Source organism: Doryrhamphus excisus, chromosome 7, assembly GCF_030265055.1.
Source record: "Doryrhamphus excisus isolate RoL2022-K1 chromosome 7, RoL_Dexc_1.0, whole genome shotgun sequence".
Lineage (NCBI taxonomy): Eukaryota > Metazoa > Chordata > Actinopteri > Syngnathiformes > Syngnathidae > Doryrhamphus > Doryrhamphus excisus.
Genome location: NC_080472.1, coordinates 19,740,199 through 19,758,627, shown reverse-complemented (window position 1 = coordinate 19,758,627; position 18,429 = coordinate 19,740,199). Strand labels below are relative to the sequence as shown.

The 18,429-nt window shown below is 42.7% G+C and overlaps 1 protein-coding gene across 1 annotated transcript in view; it reads right to left on the bottom strand.

Moving 5' to 3' along the window:
- exoc4 (exocyst complex component 4) overlaps positions 1 to 18,429 on the bottom strand; it is a 108,212-nt gene that overhangs the window by 19,352 nt on the left and 70,431 nt on the right. Inside the window, exons 12-16 of the mRNA XM_058077159.1 lie at positions 14,267 to 14,369; positions 14,078 to 14,194; positions 1,381 to 1,517; positions 1,061 to 1,216; positions 1 to 39 (exon numbers count right to left, since the gene is read on the bottom strand). The exon at positions 1 to 39 is cut by the window's left edge and continues 140 nt beyond it. Coding sequence (XP_057933142.1) covers positions 1 to 39; positions 1,061 to 1,216; positions 1,381 to 1,517; positions 14,078 to 14,194; positions 14,267 to 14,369 — 552 coding nt within the window. The remainder of the gene's footprint in view (positions 40 to 1,060; positions 1,217 to 1,380; positions 1,518 to 14,077; positions 14,195 to 14,266; positions 14,370 to 18,429) is intronic.

Here is an 18,429-nt window from a genome sequence, read left to right as displayed (position 1 = left end):
TTGCCTGTCAGTACCTCCGACTCCTTGGCGAATGCCGCCCTGCATGATGGGAGGTAAGAGAACCACATTAAAACAAACAAACATAATTATGGGGATGAGATATATGTGTACGTATAGACGTAAGACGTACATGCCATGGCTGAGACATACATGCCATGGCTGAGACGTACATGCCATGGCTGGGACGTACATGCCATGGCTGAGACGTACATGCCATGGCTGGGACGTACATGCCATGGCTGAGACGTACATGCCATGGCTGGGACGTACATGCCATGGCTGAGACGTACATGCCATGGCTGAGACGTACATGCCATGGCTGAGACGTACATGCATGGCTGAGACGTATATGCCATGGCTGAGACGTATATGCCATGGCTGAGACGTATATGCCATGGCTGAGATGTACACGCCATGGCTGAGACAACATGCCATGGCTGAGACGTACATGCCATGGCTGAGACGTACATGCCATGGCTGTGGCGTACATGCCATGGCTGAGACGTACATGCCGTGTCTGAGACGTACATGCCGTGTCTGAGACGTACATGCCGTGTCTGAGACGTACATGCCATGGCTGAGACAACATGCCATGGCTGAGACAACATGCCATGGCTGAGACGTACATGCCATGGCTGAGACAACATGCCATGGCTGAGACAACATGCCGTGGCTGGGACGTACATGCCGTGGCTGAGCTAACATGCCATGGCTGAGACGTACATGCCATGGCTGAGACGTATATGCCATGGCTGAGACGTATATGCCATGGCTGAGACGTATATGCCATGGCTGAGATATACACGCCATGGCTGAGATGTACACGCCATGGCTGAGACAACATGCCATGGCTGAGACAACATGCCATGGCTGAGACAACATGCCATGGCTGGGACGTACATGCCATGGCTGGGACGTACATGCCATGGCTGAGACGTATATGCCATGGCTGAGACAACATGCCATGGCTGGGACGAACACATGCCATGGCTGAGACGTACATGCCATGACTGGTCACTTATCAGGGTCCGGAACCAATAAACGAGAGATGACTGTATACCGGGTAAAGTCTTCTTCGTCCTCTCTTTTCTGGCGAGTCTGTCTGGGTTGGGCCATGTTGGCCCAGTTTGGGAGGGACTGAAGCAGGCGACTGATGTCCTCATCTTTGGACCAGGAAGCACTGATGGTCAACTTCTCCTCACACTGGACTATCCCCCTGAGGACACAATTATTCAGTGAGTGAATCTCTTCCCAGAATATACCCCTAGTTTGATTTCCACTTGCTACTCGGGTGTATAAACTGGTCTAGCCCAACTTAGCCTAGGCTATCATCACTATGGGTATATTCAAGGCATCGAGCGGCCATTTGTCCTACTTTACCTATAGGCTGTGTTGCAAATCTCCTTGTACTCTTTCAGCTTGTCGCAAACCATTTCCAGGAACTGGTTGGAGTAGGCGCTCAGGTCCTGCATGAGATTCATTAAATCCTGGATGGACTTCTCCACCACTACCGTGCTCTGGAGACAGAAGAAGAAGAAGAAATGGAGTGTGTTACCTGCTTGCCTCAGTTCATTGACACATGCAACACCAAGAGTGCAGGCGCTCCACTGGGAGGGGTAATGATCCATGGCGGGGCCGAGCACCGCACACACTAAGGGGGGTACAATTCAGGCCCTGTCCACACGGTAAGGATCCTGGAATTGTATTTTTATTTACTTATTTTTTTGGGAGGGTTCAGATCCACTTAATAAATAGTCGCCGGGAACACAGAATGTAATTTCCGAGTGGATGAGAAGCTGAAACAGTGCAATACTTTGCCGTTTTGGCCGTGTGGATAGCGTCTCTGCAGCAGGGGAGGGTGCAGAAGACCACACAGCCTGCAGGGATGTCAGGGGGGGGGTCGTAACAACGATAAAAACATGGCACTTTTACCACTGCTGAGGCTGCGGGACTGCATTTTGGCATTGATAGATTTTTGGTTGCTTTCTTTAGAAAAATATTACGACGAGGGTTGTGGGGGGTGCTGGAGCCTATCCTAGCTGTCTTTGGGCGAGAGGCGGGGTACACCCTGGACTGGTGGCCAGCCAATCACAGGGCACATATAGACAAACAACCATTCACACTCACATTCGTTAATTAACCTAGCATGTTTTTGGAATGTGTGAGGAAACCGGAATACCCGAAGAAAAACCATGCATGCATGGGGAGAACATGCAAACTCCACACAGAGATGGCCGAGGGTGGAATTGAACCCTGGTCTCTTAGCTGTGAGGTCTGCGCGCTAACCACTCGTCCACTGTGCAGTCGTTTGGTTATATAAATTATTATATATTATTATATTAATAAATATTTAAAAATATGAATTAATAAGCTGCACGGCGGTCGTGTGGTTAGCACACAGACCTCACAGCTAGAAGACCCGGGTTCAATCCCACCCGCGGTTTTCTCTGGGTATTCCGGTTTCCTCACACATTCCCAAAATGTTAATTGGCGACTCCAAACAGTCCATAGGTATGAATGTGAGTGTGAATGGTTGTTTGTCTATATGTCCCCTGTGATTGGGTGGCCACCAGTCCAGGGTGTACCCCGCCTCTCGCCCGAAGACAGCTGGGATAGGCTCCAGCACGCCTGCGTCCCTCGTGAGGATAAGCGGCAGAGAATTAATGAATTAATTAATAAATTATAAATTTTACTTTATGAACTTGTGGTTTTCCATCATATTTCTAGATATGGGGTAATATAAAACCCACACATGCACGGGGAGAACATGCAAACTCCACATAGAGATAGCCGAGGGTGGAATTTAACCTTGGTTTCCTAGCTGCGCGCTAACCACTCGACCACCGTGCCACCCTAATTCATAAATCTTATTGACAAAATTCCGGCACATGTTGAATATGTGTGTGTGTGTTAAGGTTTACTGGATCATGATTGTTTGGCTTCCTTTGGCAATAATGCATCACAAATATATTTCCAATATTACGGCAACACGATGAGGGATTCATTATGCAAAACTGAGCAAATGACGTTCCTGAACGTTCCTGGAAAACGACAGTTGACGGTGGTCCAAGCTGGTGAATGGACAAGACTAAACAATAGAATGCTTCTCTTAGCGCTGGGCTCCCTCGTCTAATTCTGCTCGTTTAACACAACCATTTGTCTTGGCCACCACAAATCATTAAAAAGTAATCAGCCAAGCGATTGGGGAAGTATTTATTTATTTATTTTTCAATGTCTACTCTATCTTAGTTTGACCATTACATTGGAGAGAACATGCGCTGTCCACTATTGTCGTTCTTAATGATTCATGCTTAAAGGTCAACACACTGTGCCGTGGAGTGAAAAACACCCATAATGCACTCCGGCGGTTGCCGCAGTACTCCTGGAAACCGGAGCTCGGCTCGCTGTTTTAGAACACGGACCGCCGCAGAGGAATATCTGGCTTTGCAAATGGATGGTCGCTGTTTGATGGCATGTCATTAAGAGCCAAATAGCAACCGGGGATGCACAGCTGACGTCCCGGTGGGGGAGAAAAAGGGGCTGTTAATGCGACAAGCTGCTGCTAAAAGTGCTTGTTTCCTTTAGTGGAGTGAGTTAAAAACACACACAAAGTGGGAATTACATTAATGCACTAAAAGGAAGGATTTTGATGGAGAAAGAGAATGGGAGGTGGAAGTGTGTGTGTGTGTGTGTTTATGTGAAAGCGTGCCAAACCCTCTTCATGAAAGGGCGACGGGGTGCCCCTCAAGGTCGCAGTGTTTTAACCCACCAAACCGCTCCACACCGACACCAGAAGGCTGCCAAAATAACACACAAGCTGATCTCCGCCTTCTGGCACACACACACACACACATACATATACACACATATACACAGTTCGCCCCTCTCTTGGGTAACGGGAGGCAGGAAGGGGCCAGCGTTGGGGGACCTGACAGATCATTCATCAAAGTCAGGGCGAAGAGTCACACATGGAAGACTCGCTCTCTCGCTCTCTCTCTCTCTCTTCTCGACAACACGCCTGATGGTTCGCGTGTTTGCAACACATGACTACACAAGTCAGTGGCCGTCCTGTCAAGTGTAAAGTCTCAAATTTAGATAACAAATAAGGAACAATAGGTGTGTCGTCATTGATAGAAGTCATCTGGAATAGATTCAATTAACCTAGCATGTTTTTGGAATGTGGGAGGAAACCGGAGTACCCGGAGAAAACCCACGCATGCACGGGGAGAACATGCAAACTCCACACAGAGATGGCCGAGGGTGGAATTGAACTTGGGTCTCCTAGCTGTGAGGTCTGCGGGCTAACCACTCGACCGCCATGCAGCCAAGTATGAACATCCATCCATCCATTTTCTACTGCTTATCCTCACGAGGGTCACAGGGGATACTGGAGCCTATCCCAGCTGTCTTCGGGCGAGAGGCGGGGTCCACCCTGGACTGGTCACCAGCCAATCACGGGGCACATATAGACAAACAACCATTCACACTCACATTCATACCTATGGACAATTTGGAGTCGCCAATTAACCTAGCATGTTTTTGGAATGTGGGAGGAAACCGGAGTACCCGGAGAAAACCCACGCATGCACGGGGAGAACATGCAAACTCCACACGGAGATGGCCGAGGGTGGAATTGAACTCGGGTCTGCTAGCTGTGAGGGCTGTGCGCTAACCACTCGCCCGCCGTGCAGCTTATTAATTAATTAAAGACAGAGAAAGACAAAATAAGAAGCCAAAAAGTTACCACTTCCACACAAAATAGAAGGAGAACTCATTCATTCATTCATTTCCTACTGCTTATCCTCACGAGGGTCGTGAGGGGTGCTGGAGCCTATCCCAGCTGTCTTCGGGCAGCTGGCGCGATACACCCTGGACTGGTCCTTATTAATTCATATTTTTAATATTTACTAATGTACTATTATAATAATGTATTTCTATTTGGTTTTTGTGGGACGCACAGTTACCTAGTGGTTAGCATGTTGCCCACACAGTCAAGATATCTGCAAGGTCCGGGTTCATACTGTATCTCCATTTGTACGGATGGGCATGGGTGGAATTGAACTCGGGTCTCCTCGCAGTGAGGTCTGTGCGCGAACCACTCGACCGCCGTGCAGCCCAGCTCTTCTTAATCCCTTCCTAAAAGGTTCAGTCATTTAGCCTGTAACAAATAACCAAGGCACAGCCATCTTGGGTTGAGGTGGGTCGTTGACCATCATAATGGGGTTAACCACAATAAATATGCATCACACGTCATATTCATATAAAATGCCCGGGATGCACCCAACTTGGACCACAAAATACGCTGCCTTATAATGGTTATGTAAACATACCAACTAAGAACAATCCCAGCCTGACCTCTCGCCTTGCACTTCAAAAGTGCGAAGAGGCGCATCGCCGGCGGCTACACGAGATTGACTTCATAAGAAAACAATGTCTCTTCTTGTCGTGCGGGTCTTCCGACGCGCCTTTGCGTAAGTGTTCTAATTGAAAGATGAGGAGCAATATCACACTTGGCTGCTTGCAGATGGGCTGCCATATTATTACACTTTCCTGCCATTCTCACTCAAAACACACTTACGCATGCAAAATGAAATATGGCGTTCTGGCATTAAAACAATCCAAGGAGTTAAAATGTGCAATCGGAGTACTCGGGGAAAAAAAAGCCATTATACTAATTATCTCTTTCTTGGCTTTCGTGTTCATTATTGTAATGGATGTGGAGCAAAACACGTAGAAAACTACGATGCATTTATCGCCACATCTCATTAAGCAAATGTCAAAAAAAGAATGTATCTTAGTTGAGGAAACTCAAGGATAAATTCAAGAACTTTTACAGTCATTTCCAAATTCTTCCAGTGCATCACTGCTGTGGATTATTTTGATTTATAACTATTATATACATTTTAATCAAATTAATCACAACTATGTGTGTATGTGTGTAATATTCCTGATTTAGCGTGGTGGTTCCCAAACTTAAAGACTTGAGTCGCACTGGAGTATAAGTCGCACAAGGTCAAAAATGCATAATTAGGTACAAAAAAACATACGTAAGTTGCACTGGAGTATAAATCGCACAAGGCCAAAGATGCATAATTAGGTAAAAAAAAAACATACGTAAGTCGCACTGGAGTATACGTCGCACAAGGCCAAAAATGCATACTTAGGTAGAAAAAAACATACATAAGTCGCACTGGAGTATAAGTCCCAAAAGGCCAAAAATGCATAATTAGATGGAAAAAATCATACATAAGTAGCACTGGAGTATAAGTCTCACATGGCCAAAAATGCATAATTAGGTAGAAAAAACATACGTAAGTAGCACTGTAGTGTAAGTCGCACAAGGCCAAAAATGCATAATTAGGTAGAAAAAAACATACACAAGTCACACTGCAGTACAAGTCGCACAAGGCTAAAAATGCATAATTAGGTAGAAAAAAACATACATAAGTCGCACTGGAGTATAAGTCCCACAAGGCCAAAAATGCATAATTAGGTAGAAAAAATCATACATAAGTAGCACTGGCGTATAAGTCGCACAAGGCCAAAAATGCATAATTAGGTAGAAAAAACATACATAAGTAGCACTGAAGTATAAGTCGCACAAGGCCAAAAATGCATAATTTGGTAGAAAAAAACATACATAAGTCGCACTGGAGTATACGTCGCACAAAGCCAAAAATGCATACTTAGTAGGTAGAAGAAAACATACGTAAGTCGCACTGAAGTATAAGTCGCAGGAACAGCCAACCTATGAAAAAAAGTGCGACTTATAGTCCGGTAAATACGGTAAATGAGTCACCTCCATGGACAGGCTAATTTTCCATAGCCCTGTTGGTAACGTTGGAAGTGATGCTATGAAAAAGTTACGTTATCGGCCCAAACCTTCCATCCTGCTTAAAACCAAAGGGCATGTTTGTGCTTGTGGCTGACATTTGGAGCCCCCCTCCTCTTTCTGCAAACCCACTTCCAGAGGCAAAAGAGGACTACTTGCTGCACACAGCCGCCCCCCCGGGTTGCAGTTTCTGACATTTAGAAGTCACTGTGTTTTGACTGCAAACACAGGCAAACTCTATTATATTTGAATAATGTGCATATTATGACAAAGTGCAGCCTTTTGTGTAGGTGAGGGAAAGAACATCTGCCTGGAGCACACGTGTGTTTGCTGCGAGATAACCGAGCCGAGGTAGGGCTGCCGAGGAAAAAGAAACACTCCTGGGCCGGGGTGGGAGGGTGAGTCACTTCAGTGGGAATAAAAGTCTCCAAGTTACAGGCCACGGTGCTTATCAACACAGACTCAATACACGCAATTGAATGCTGCTTTAATGTTAGCAGCGCACGGACTCCGCTAGCAATAGCCCTGCTGTTCATTTCACAACAGCACACATGAGAGCTAGTTAGCCTTTAATCCGAAGTCTCGAGTCGAGTCTCAAGTCGTGAGAAGTCGAGTCTCAAGTCGTGAGAAGTCGAGTCTCCAGTCGTGAGAAGTCGAGTCTCCAGTCGTGAGAAGTCGAGTCTCCAGTCGTGAGAAGCCGAGTCTCAAGTCGTGAGAAGCCGAGTCTCAAGTCGTGAGAAGTCGAGTCTCAAGTCGTGAGAAGTCGAGTCTCAAGTCGTGAGAAGTCGAGTCTCAAGTCGTGAGAAATCGAGTCTCCAGTCGTGAGAAGTCGAGTCTCCAGTCGTGAGAAGCCGAGTCTCAAGCCATGAGAAGTCGAGTCTCAAGTCATGAGAAGTCGAATCTCCAGTCATGAGAAGTCGACTCTCAAGTCATGAGAAGTCGATCCTCAAGTCATGAGAAGCCGAGTCTCAAGTCATGAGAAATCGAGTCTCAAGTTATGAGAAGTCGAGCTAGTTAGTCTTTAATCCAAAGTCTTGAGTCGAGTCTCAACTCATGAGAAGTCGAGTCTCAAGTCATGAGAAGTCGAGTCTCAAGTCATGTGAAGTCGAGTCTCAAGTCATGAGAAGCCAAGTCTCAAGTCATGAGAAGTCATCTCTCAAGTCATGAGAAGTCATGTCTCAAGTCATGAGAAGCTGACACAAGTTCCAGGTCAAAGGTCCGAAAGAGCTAATACAAGACATAAGCAGTGGTAAATACTAAGCAAATTTAAAGACGTTTTAACAACATAGCAATTTATTAAATGTGATAACACATTTTTTAACACGACTCAGTGGGTATCTGGAGCGGATTAATTGGATTGACATTATTTTCTATGAGAAAATGCACTTTGTTTATAGTTTTGGTTTGAGTCGGACCTTATGGAACAGATGTACGCTAACCAAGTCCCCACTGTCCTGTGTGTATTCCGGTATAAAAGCAGCGTCTTTGTGTCAGGTGCTGCAGAAAAGCTTTCATATTAAATGGAAGCAATTTGCACTCCTTTCATTAATAGCGCATGTTCTTGTTGTGTTGCTGAGATCGAAGCACGTTTTGCGTGTTTTTGTGTACAAAATCGTCCTTTTTCACCCTCCCACTCACGCTCAAGTGCCAATCACAGGGCACGGCTGATGCAGCTAACAGGTGTATTGTGTTGTGATTGCCGCACCCGCTGGGGGCTTCATAAAACACACACACACACACCTCCCTATTTGTGTATGTCGGCAATCAGCAGGCAGCAATCACACACACACACACACACACACACAACAAGCAACACACAAATAAGCCTTTCCTACACACATCAGCACAAACAATAAAGGTCAGTGTCATTACGGGAGGTGGCGCTTCTGGCGTAAAAAGTGAATATGCAACAGAAAAGGTCAACATCATTAGCGGAACGTTGGCAGACTGTGATACAAAGCGTGCTCCATCACACATTCAATAGTGAGGATGGCAAAATAAAGGAAGTTTGGAGGCATCGCTAGGAAACGAATAAGGAGACATCAGGAGACATGGCCGCTGGGCTGATGAATGTGTTGTGCATACAAACGGATTTCATGAATGGGTATGAAATTCCACAGGTTGTAGCTCTGTGTTGTGTTTGTGTCACGTGCTGCTTTGGAGATGCCGTATTTAGACATCGCACGAGGCATTTAGGGTCAAAGATTAGGACAGGGGTTCCCAAACTTTACAGACTCGGGGTCCACTTGAAAATCTAAAAAATGTCCACAGCCCACCTTTGTCCTATAAACAGTACATAGACCAAATGCTGTGTTCTCAGAACACTTTATTATTATTATTATTATTATATTTAAAAAATGAACATAAAATAAAAATCTATATATATTATTATTATTATTATTATTATTATTATTATTATTATAATAATAACAATCCAAGAATCAGGATTGAAAGGAAGCCCAGATGAAATGCTGTGTTCTCAGAGCACATAATAATAATAATAATAATAATAATAATAATAATAATAATAATAATAATAATAATAATAATAATCATAATCATAATCATAATCATAATAAAAAGTGCTCTGAGAACACAGCATTTCATCTGGGGTTCCTTTATCCCCTGCTTCATTTAAATCCTGATTCTTGGATTGTTATTATTAAAATAATAATATATTTTAATTTTTTATTTTTATTTTTTATTTTATTTATATGTTTATTTTTTAAATATTTTTTAATCTAATTAATTCTAATTAATTTCATAACTTTCATAACCAAGACTAGCATGATGACCAGAGATCTACGTTCCAATCATAAATTGTATAAGGTTGCTCAAATATTGTGACAGGTCAATAACACTCAATAATTTATTACTTATGCCAATATATATGTATATATTTTTGTAATCGTGCAATAAATATTTTACAATAAAAAAAATTATATTAAATAATTAAATTAATAATATTTAAAAAATCTTATATTTTCAAAAATGAATCATATTTTTAATGACCTCTCATGGTCCATCTGCCGTACCACCATACCGGCCCACACTTTGGGAATCACTGGATTAGGACATAAGGTCCAAAAATGATGTAGCTCCTCAGGTAAGGAACCATATTTGGTAACACGAGTGGGTGCTTAAAAATGACCAAATGTGTGATTTGATACTGAAGACGGTCATAACATGAAATCTTAAAACATGAAAACTTAATAGCCCTTTTCACAGACCGAAGATCAAATGAACGAAGAAAAGGCAGCATTTAAAATGTTAGAATGTAAAAATTAATTATATATATTATATATAATTATATATATTATATTATATAATATTCAATGATATGCCTTTTAATAATACAAAATACAATACATAAAGAAATATATACTTCCTGTGGGGCTTATGTGAGGTGCTGTGTGTGTGTGTGTGTGTGTGGGGGGGGGGTCACACCATGATAAATGGAGCCAATCTGAGGAGCCATCCAACAGGGTACTGGTACTCCTAGCTCGCCTACATTCTGCTTCTATTCTGCCTCCATCTAACTCTAATTAAATGAATCAATCAGAGGCGAAGAGAGCAAAGCAGGACAGATAGCATCTCTCCGCTACGTGTGTTGGACTCCTCCAACATCTGATTCAAATGGAAGAAACATAAAAGGAGGTGGGGGGAAAAAAAAAAGGTGCTTGTGGCTTATCAGCGGCAGCACGTGAATGGACATTCACCTCTATGGACATGAACCTTATCTACTGGTCCTTGTGGTCTACACATATATAAGCATAGAGATCTTATTGTCTTATTATTACTGTTTGATATGCTGTACATGCATGATACACAGCGGTCCTGTGGGAAACCACTGTGGGCTTATGATAGTCAAATCAACCCCCATATCAATATTACTTATTAACCCGGTGCTGCATGCTATAGCGATGGTTACGTTCACCTTGACTACGGTGCAGTTATTCCCACTGGGTCACTTTGGCTCAGACAGACCTGACACAGGGTTACAATATTCAAAAGCAAAATGGAGCCATAAATAATCATATTGAACATATTTATTATTTATTTCATTGGAATAAATGTGATGTTATTTAGGTTTAATATACTGTACTTCAGGTATGGTATTGAATGTTTTGATTACTAACACAATATTTAATGACTGCATTTGCACTTTATAGCGGTGGAGAGGCAACTAATATTTTGACCAGTTTTGGCCGTAAAGTCAAACCTTTATTTTCTAAAAGGACCAGTTTTAGTGCAAAATAAAATCAAAAAATTTTAAATGCATTTTATTTTTAAAACTAAACTGAAGTTTAGTTTTAAAATGAAACTTTTTATTACTATTCTTTTTATAATTTATTATTAGTAGCAACAACTGCAATCAAGCGTTAACTTGCAATGAGTGTCTTGAACGTCCGATTAAATGTCATGCCACAGCATCTTTATAGAATTCGACTGGTCTTAAAATTGTGATCGGGAGCGTATAAACACTAAGTTTCCCATTGGACGGGACCACATGCTAAATGCTAACACCGCCCACTGCTCACATAGGCGGCGGCGCATGCTCCAGTGGCTCCAGTGAGCAGATGCGTCCATAAAGCGTGCTCCCCGATGGTTTCCCATATGTGTCTGCAGCCCCGCTCCGCGAGTGTGTGTTTAATGTGCTGAAACTATATTGAGTTCTCCCCCATCAGCACCCTCGGGTTATCATGCCAGCCACGTGTGTGCATATGTGGCGCTCCATGATAACACCTGGCGTACTTGATGGAGAGCTCACACTGTACAAACGTACACACGCACACAAAAAAGTAGACACAAAGACATCTGCTACCTGATTGGAAACCCTTGCCAGAGTTTTACAGCGGAGCTGCCATAATCTTTAATCATGCGCTGCAGTCACGGAAGCCATGGGTGAGGACAAAAAAATGACTTAAGTTTATATTTGCGAGATAAAAAAGTGGCAGACTACGTTGTTACAAAAGACAACTAAGTCAATAAAAACTATTCACCCGAGGAAGACAGCAGTAGGTTATACAATATTCATTCCTTCATTTTCTACTGCTTATCCTCAAGAGGGGTGCTGGAGCCTATCCCAGCTGTCTTCGGGCGAGAGGCGGGGTACACCCTGGACTGGTGGCTAGCCAGCCAATCACAGGGCACATATACTAGACAAACAACCATTCACACTCACATTCATACCTATGGACAATTTGGAGTCGCTAATTAACCTAGCATGTTTTTGGAATGTGGGAGGAAACCGGAGTACCCGGAGAAAACCCACGCATGCACGGGGAGAACATGCAAACTCCACACAGAGATGGCCGAGGGTGGAATTGAACCCTGGTCTCCTAGCTAACCACTAGACCGCCGTGCAACCAAGTATGAACATCCATTCATTCATTTTCTACCGCTTATCCTTACGAGGGTCGCGAGGGGTGCTGGAGACTATCCCAGCTGTCTTCGGGCGAGAGGCGGGGTACACCCTGGACTGGTGGCTAGCTAGCCAATCACAGGGCACATATAGACAAACAACCATTCACACTCACATTCACACCTATGGACAATTTGGAGTCGCTAATTAACCTAGCATGTTTTTGGAATGTGGGAGGAAACCGGAGTAGAACATGCAAACTCCAAACAGAGATGGCCGAGAGTGGAATTGAACTCGGGTCTCCCAGCTGTGAAGCCTGCGCGCTAACCACTCGAGCTTATTAATTTATTAGTTCATTCATTTTCTACCGCTTATCCTCACGAGGGTCGCGAGGGGTGCTGGAGCCTATCCCAGCTGTCTTCGGGCAAGAGGCGCTGTACACCCTGGACTGCTCCTTATTAATTCATATTTTTAATATTTATTAATGTACTATTATAAGAATGTATTTCTTTTGAAATTGTAGTTTTCTATTTGTTTTTTGTGGTACGCACAGTTACCTAGTGGTTAGCATGTTGCCCACACAGTCAAGATATCTGCAAGTTAAGGGTTCATACTGTATCTCCATTTGTACGGATGGCCGAGGGTGGAATTGAACTCGGGTCTCCTAGCTGTGAGATCTGTGCGCTAACCACTTGACTGCCGTGCAACCCGGTTATACAATATATTTACGTAAAATACTATATTATTGTAAATATCAGCTATACATTCATACCTATGGACAATATGGCGTCGCTAATGAAGCTAGCATGTTTTTGGAAACTGCAGTACCCGGAGAAAACCCACACATGCACAGGGAGAATGTGCAAACTCGACACAGAGATGCCCAAGTGGAGAATGGAACCCAGGTGTTCCCGATCTCCTGACTGTGAGGCCAACATGCTAACTATGCTAACCCCCAAGCAACATTGTGCACCAATAATTTGCAATCCACTCTCATCGTGGTACCTTGGAAGTTTTTCCTCAGCGTGAATCAGCATCCAGGAGTAACTTTAGTACCTCACTAATGCATTTGAATGTTTTGAAAGGTTTAGCTCTGAGCCTCAAGTACCTTTTTGTTTCGACATTAAGCTTTTTTTCTTTACTGAAAACGAGGCACTTCCTGTTTGATTGCCTGGAGAAAGTTTCATTTCTCGGCGTAATAAAGATTTCCTTGTGCCAAAATGTAAAAATTAATTTCCCCAATCACCAATCACGGCATTTTGTTCGTCCCTAAGGACAACAGAGGAAAAGGCTCTCATAATGAAAAACTAGCCGCACACAGGTAAGCAAACAATGCTTCTACAATGAAAAAAAAAAAAAAGGAAGTGAAAGCACACCGCAGAATTGTGCCGGGCTCTTTTATTCAGTCCAATTAAAACCCCCCCAAAAAAGCCCAAACACAAGGAGTGCTTTATTGCGCTCCACACTATCAGCAGAAAGGCTCATTAGCCACAGCAGCATAATTAGCAAGATGCTGCACTCCTCGCGTGAAGGAGGGGCCCGAGCCGTAAACAAACCCTGCTGAACTCCAAACACCCACCGCCTCACGCTAGCGCTGTAATGAACTGATGTTTGCTGCATGGAAGACAAGACACGCACTTTACTACCTCGATTTGACAGCGTCTTTCTTCACTAAACAAACACAATTAAAGTGTACGCGTATGTGGAAAAAGGCATTTGGACAAAAACGCCAACATGTCTGACAGCAGGGCTGTGGACGGATATTTACCGACTGTTGGGATTCGCACTTTGGCACTCCGATCCTCAACCCGCCGACTGCCAGAAATGGCATAAAGCCATGCGGGCCAGCCGCTATTGCTGTTAACATGCTAGTTCCTCACCTGGAGCACGGGTCTCTGGACGCCCAGAAGCTTCATGGTGTCGGCGCTGGCGAGGATCTTCAAGGGGTCGGCTGCCTTGCTCACTGCCTCGATTTCCTTGTTGATCTCCGTTCGCACCTAGTAAAGGTGATTTGAGTTGTAGACATGTATGTGTGGCCGAGCGCGGCGTCTGTGTGTCGCATCGCTAACCTGGTTGAGGAAAAGGTCGTTGATGTAGTACGTCAGGAAGGTGCGGAGTTGGCACTGCTTGACCTGGCCCGCCCCCATGTTCATCTCGATCTCATGGATGAACCTGAGAAGGAGAGTCACAAAATATTACTAACTCAGCAATTGGCACTTCACTTGAACACCAAAAAAGGCAGTACAACATGTAACAGGTAAGTAAACAGAAATAGAGCTACTACTACTACTACTGCAGTACTATGACAGTGACAGTTACTACGGTACCCATTATGTCATTGTATGGTCATATCACCTCGTACTTCGGTAGTACAGAAGTACAAAAAAAACAAAACAAATATGACAAAAAATGTAAACAAAAAAAATAATAATGAATTATAAAAAAATAATAACATTTATATTTTTTAAAGCTTAAATTATATTAGAAAGGCAGGTCTTATCACCCTGTACTCCGGTACGTGACAAAAACAAAATAAAAAAAACAAAAAAAAAAAACCTAAAACTATATTATGAAAGAAGGAAGTGAACAAATGTAACAGTTACTGATTGTAGTACCTACTACTACTACTACTACTACTACTACTACAGTACTATGACAGTGACAGTTACTATGGTACCCATTATGTCATTGTTTGGTCATATCACCTTGTACTTCGGTATGTGACAAAAAATTAAATCATAAAAAAATAAATAAAATAAAAAAAAACTTATATTAGAAAGACAGGAAGTGAACAAATGCCATGAAAATATAATAATAAAAATGAAATAAATTAACTAAAATAAATAAATAAATTAATTATATTAGGAAAGCAGGAAGTGAACAAATGTAACAGTTACTGATTGTAAAAGTACCAAATGGAGGGGTAGGATTTAATAAGCTTTGCTTCTTCCTACTCCTTTTGGACATGTGGAACTGTGAACAGATTATGGGATGCATTCAATTGCAATCTGATGCATGGTCAATTGAAATTAAACCATTACTATTACTACTACTACTACTAGTAGTACTACAGGGAATAATTCATTACAACTATCATCATTCGCATTCTGGTATCTTTTAGTAACATTTTTAGGTCAGTCAGGGTGGTTAACACTTACAAATGGAGATTAATTAACTCATTAATTAATTAACTGGAGATTAACTGTGATTAATTTGAGTAAAAAGCCCATATTTTTATCCATCCATCCATTTTCCTCCGCTAATCCCGGTCCGGGTCGCGGGGGGGCAGCAGTCTCAGTAAGGAAGCCCAGACTTCCCGGTCCCCGGCCACCCCCTCCAGCTCCACCGGGAGGACACCGAGGCGTTCCCAGACCAGCTGTGAGACATAATCCCTCCAGCGTGTCCTAGGTGTGCCCCAGTTTGCTTTTTCCCGGGCGGGCATGCCCAGAACACCTCACCAGGGAGGCGTCCAGGAGGCATCCTGACTAGATGCTCAATTTTTATATTAGTTATATATTTTTGGTGTACTAGATAGAGTCCAACCTCACCCAGATTCTGAATTGCATTAGAAAAAGAGCAAGCGTGGCCCCCGACCTTTGTGTGCGCACAAAGAGGCCCATTCCTGTCATTTCTGTCAAACCAGACCGATGAAAACAAAAAGAACGAGAGAGGTGCACTCCAGACCTCATCGTAATCTAATGCAACGGTCATGCATAAAACAATGAAAAGCAAAAGTATCAACAATGTGCCTCCCAGATGTCCAGATATAGGTCGTACGCTAACGTATGGCTTCACCGAGGCACCTCGTTTGTCAGGATCGCTGGCCACTGACCTCGTCTGGAACGCGCCACAGGGGCGACGTCACACAAGAGCGGGCGCCTTCTCGAGCGAGCGGCACATATAAATGCGCAAATAAATCAAAACGCCTCGCAAAACAAAAAAAAAAAAGCGTTGCGGTGACCTACAAGACGTGCGCTACGCATGACCCCCAGACAACAAAAACAAAAGCGGGGGGTTATGTGAGGAGAAAATGCTGCAAAGATGAAAGATTCCCTTGTTAGACACAGCGGAGAGATTCCTTTTGTTAGGAGTTGAAATGATGCAGAGCTAAAAGTTGCGTCACCGCAAACAAGCACAGGCCAGCCGGGGGGAAAGCGAGGACTTCGGATGGTTTAGAATTCGGCAGTTTTGTAAAGCACAGTTTATACTTACACGCATTTTGGTACGCATTGTCCCGCAAACAATGCACAACGATGAGCCAATTCAAGAAACAATACAAGCAGTTGATGTTTGCTAAATACAAGGATGAAGAGTCTTCAACCAGTCATGATGTGCTATATATACATATATATATATATATATATATATATATATATATATATATATATATATATATGTATATCACTATATTGACACTTACTATGGTACCCATTATGTCATTGGATGCTCATATCACCTTGTACTTCGGTACATGACAAAAGCAAAAATTAAAAAAAAAAAACAACAAAACCCCCCCAAAAACCCTAAAACTATATTAGGAAAGCAGGAAGTGAACAAATGTAACAGTTACTGATTGTAAAAGTACCTATTACTACTACTACTACAGTACTATGACAGTGACAGTTGCTATGGTACCCATTATGTCATTATATGGTCATATCACCTCATACTTCGGTATGTGACAAAAATTAAATAATAAAAATAAATAAATAAATAAAAATTAATAAAAAATTAATAAAATAAAATGAAAAAAAAAACGGCACAACATGTAACAGGTAAGTAAACAGAAATAGAGCAACTACTACTACTACTACTACTACTACAGTACTATGACAGTAACAGTTACTATGGTACCCATTATGTCATTGTATGGTCATATCACCTCGTACAGAAATAATAATAAAAAAGAAATAAATAAATACAATAAAAATTTATAAAAAAATATTAAAAAATTAAATTAATAAAACATTTATAAAATACATTAAAACAACCTTAAATTATATTAGAAAGGCAGGAAGTGAACAAATTTTAAACTGTTTAACTGACTCAAATTGAACAGAATGAGGTTCCATAGCGTGGCAAAGTTAGCATGTCAGTATATCCGCATCCAAGCCATTCTTGCCTTTATTATTATTATTCCTCATTGGCTCCAAGGAAAAACTTATTTCTTGGTTAGCTCTGAGCCTCCGGCCATTCAAGCACACTAGCCAGCATTTGCACCCAATTAGTCAGCAAGACTGGAGGCCTTTTGTGTATCAGGGAGAGACTGTCTAAACCGACTGCAAATCCTTTATTGATTCTCCAAACTGGACCGCAGAGGAGAGTGGGAGAAAACTCTTCTGTGGCCTAATTAAAGCTGTCGTGAAAAAAACTGAGAAAAAAAAATAAAAACAATGGAGTCCTGATAAACAGCTCCTCTCTATAAATATGTACACAACTTAAAAACACCCCCCCCACACTGTTATACCCTACACTGTTCAAGGGAATATTTCTGCTGACAACTTCATCTGTAACAAATCGATTTGGGGACAAAAAGTTGCCACTTTAAAAGCGAGCCGACTTGCCCCGAGATCCATCTCGGGCTGTCATTACTGTCATTGTTTTCGATACGAGCGTCAAGATGATGGATCTGCGAGTGCGTGAACGCAGATGGATTTTTGCAGACAGAGGTGATAACATTTGAGTAATGCGGCAGGGCCTGAGCAGTAAAAGTACCATCTGGAGCCGAGGAGCCGAGGAACCGAGGAGTCGAGGACACCGGGCTTAGCCGGGATAAAAGGGCGGCGAGTCGCCGTGTCAGGACGATTTTGTTTATTAGCACTAAAGCTAAGCTGATGACAAAAGCACTCAGCAGATAATAAAACCGGATGACTCAAACCTACACATCAGAAACATCCGCCGGGTTGCTATGGCGACCACACAGACCTGAGTGTGAAATCTTAATAACCTTAAATAATTCACTTACCCGGCCTGACGCCACGCTCGGCCAAACACTGACATGTAGCAACGTTGTAATACAGTAGCGGGCGCCATTGACCGCCAAAGCATCACGAACAGCGATCAGCACTTTCTAATGCTGATTGCTGGGAAACATCTTATGACGTTTCATCAAATAAATAAAAACTATATTATGAAAGCAGGAAGTGAACAAATGTTGCTAAATACAAGGATGAAGAGTCTTCAACCAGTCATGATGTGCTATATATATCACTATATTGACACGTTATGTCAT